The sequence below is a fragment of the Rhincodon typus genome, chromosome 42 (assembly GCF_021869965.1).
Source record: "Rhincodon typus isolate 14 chromosome 42, sRhiTyp1.1, whole genome shotgun sequence".
Taxonomy (NCBI): domain Eukaryota; kingdom Metazoa; phylum Chordata; class Chondrichthyes; order Orectolobiformes; family Rhincodontidae; genus Rhincodon; species Rhincodon typus.
In genome coordinates, this window is record NC_063373.1 from 5,959,168 (window position 1) to 5,960,735 (window position 1,568).

The 1,568-nt window shown below is 54.7% G+C and overlaps 1 protein-coding gene across 1 annotated transcript in view; it reads right to left on the reverse strand.

Annotated features, from left to right (window-relative positions):
* The window catches only part of LOC125487502, a 23,614-nt gene that overhangs the window by 3,949 nt on the left and 18,097 nt on the right, over nucleotides 1-1,568 (reverse strand). Inside the window, exons 13-14 of the mRNA XM_048619105.1 lie at nucleotides 1,155-1,264; nucleotides 113-226 (exon numbers count right to left, since the gene is read on the reverse strand). Coding sequence (XP_048475062.1) covers nucleotides 113-226; nucleotides 1,155-1,264 — 224 coding nt within the window. The remainder of the gene's footprint in view (nucleotides 1-112; nucleotides 227-1,154; nucleotides 1,265-1,568) is intronic.

Sequence of the window (1,568 nt, forward strand, 5' to 3'; positions counted from 1 at the left end):
TTACTCGGTGTGACCCTTACCCACAGGACCCATGTGTGTGTAACAATTGCCCCTTTACTCGGTGTGACCCTTACCCACAGGACCCATGTGTGTGTAACAATTGCCCCTTTACCTGGTAGGTGGTAGCACTGCCACTCAGCAACCTCATGAGCTCAGTGAACCGCTGTTCATAGAGGTGTAGCAGGACTGCCATGTAGAGACTGGAGCTGGTCATTTGCTCCTCGACCTGCATCCGCAAAGGGAATGGGGCAGAACAAGAGAGACGTGGGAGATGGAGAATCAGTTCTGTGATTGATCAGAGTGTCTGTGCTGTGCTTTACAGGATTGCAATGTATTTTGATAACTCAGTCCACAATGCCCCTCACACCCCTTCCCTCACCTTACATGTCGTTTGTTGCTGTATTTCCTAGGGCTGTGACGACTGTTGCCTTTCCCTTGCTTTTGTCCTCCCATTTCCTCCACAAGCAGGATGATGAGCCTGGGAAGTGGCACTGCTACTGGTAGCATAACATTGGCATCATACCATCACTGACCATGAGTGGAAAGTCTCAGCTCTTCCCTCTCAATCGTACCCTTGGAATTATACATGAAACTGGAGCCTCTCCCCTCACCCATGCATGTGAGTCCCATACACTTCCCTTTCCCTGCGCCTTTTTCTTTAATTCTTGTAGATGGTACACACTCCTGTGACTGAGCATTAGTGGTGGAGGGAGCGGGTTTGTGGATGCAGTGCCAATTGAGCAGGGACTGCTGTGTCCCTGGACGGTGTCGAGCTTCTCGAGTGTTGTCGGAGCTGCCGCCATCCAAGGCAACTGGGGTGTATCCCATCACACTCCTGACTGTGTGCCTTGTCGATGGTGGGACAAGGCTTTGGGGGGGGAGGTGTCAGGAGGAGAGTGACTCACTGCAGGATTCCCAGCCTCTGACCTGCTCTTGTAGCCCCTGCGTTTATGTGGGGCTGGTCCATGTTCAGTTTCTGGTCAGTGGTAACCCCCAAGACGTTGATAGTGCGGGGGGGTTGGGGGGAGTGGATTCAGTGATGATAACACCATTGCACATCGAGGGGAGATTGTTAGACTCCCTCTTGATACAGCTCTCTCTCCCCCTCCCTACGCTTCTGTGGGAGCACGTGCTGTCCCATCCCCCCGCCATACCTGTGAGGCTGCTCGCTTGCGATGAAACTCATGCACATCAAAGTTGTCAAAATCCAGCTTGAGGCTCTGTTTGCAGAGCTCGCAGGTGGTGACAGCAGCCAGATCAGCTCCTGTGTGGAGAAAAAGGAACAATCACTCATTCACAAACCCACTGCAAACTGAGGGAGCAGCCGTGGGGACGGGGGGGGGTGCATGGGGTCGAAGGGTGCTATGATCTCAGCTGATGGAGGCCTGGAGCAGAGCAGCTGATGGCCAAAGCAGAGCAGGCTGAGGCTTAGAACAGGCTGGAGGCATGCAGTGGAGCAGAGTGGGATGGCCAGCGGTCTGGAAGCCAGGGTAGAGTGGGCTGGAGGCCCGGGACAGAGTTGGCCGGAGACCTGGAGAAGACCAGGATGGCCGGTGGGCTGGAGGCCC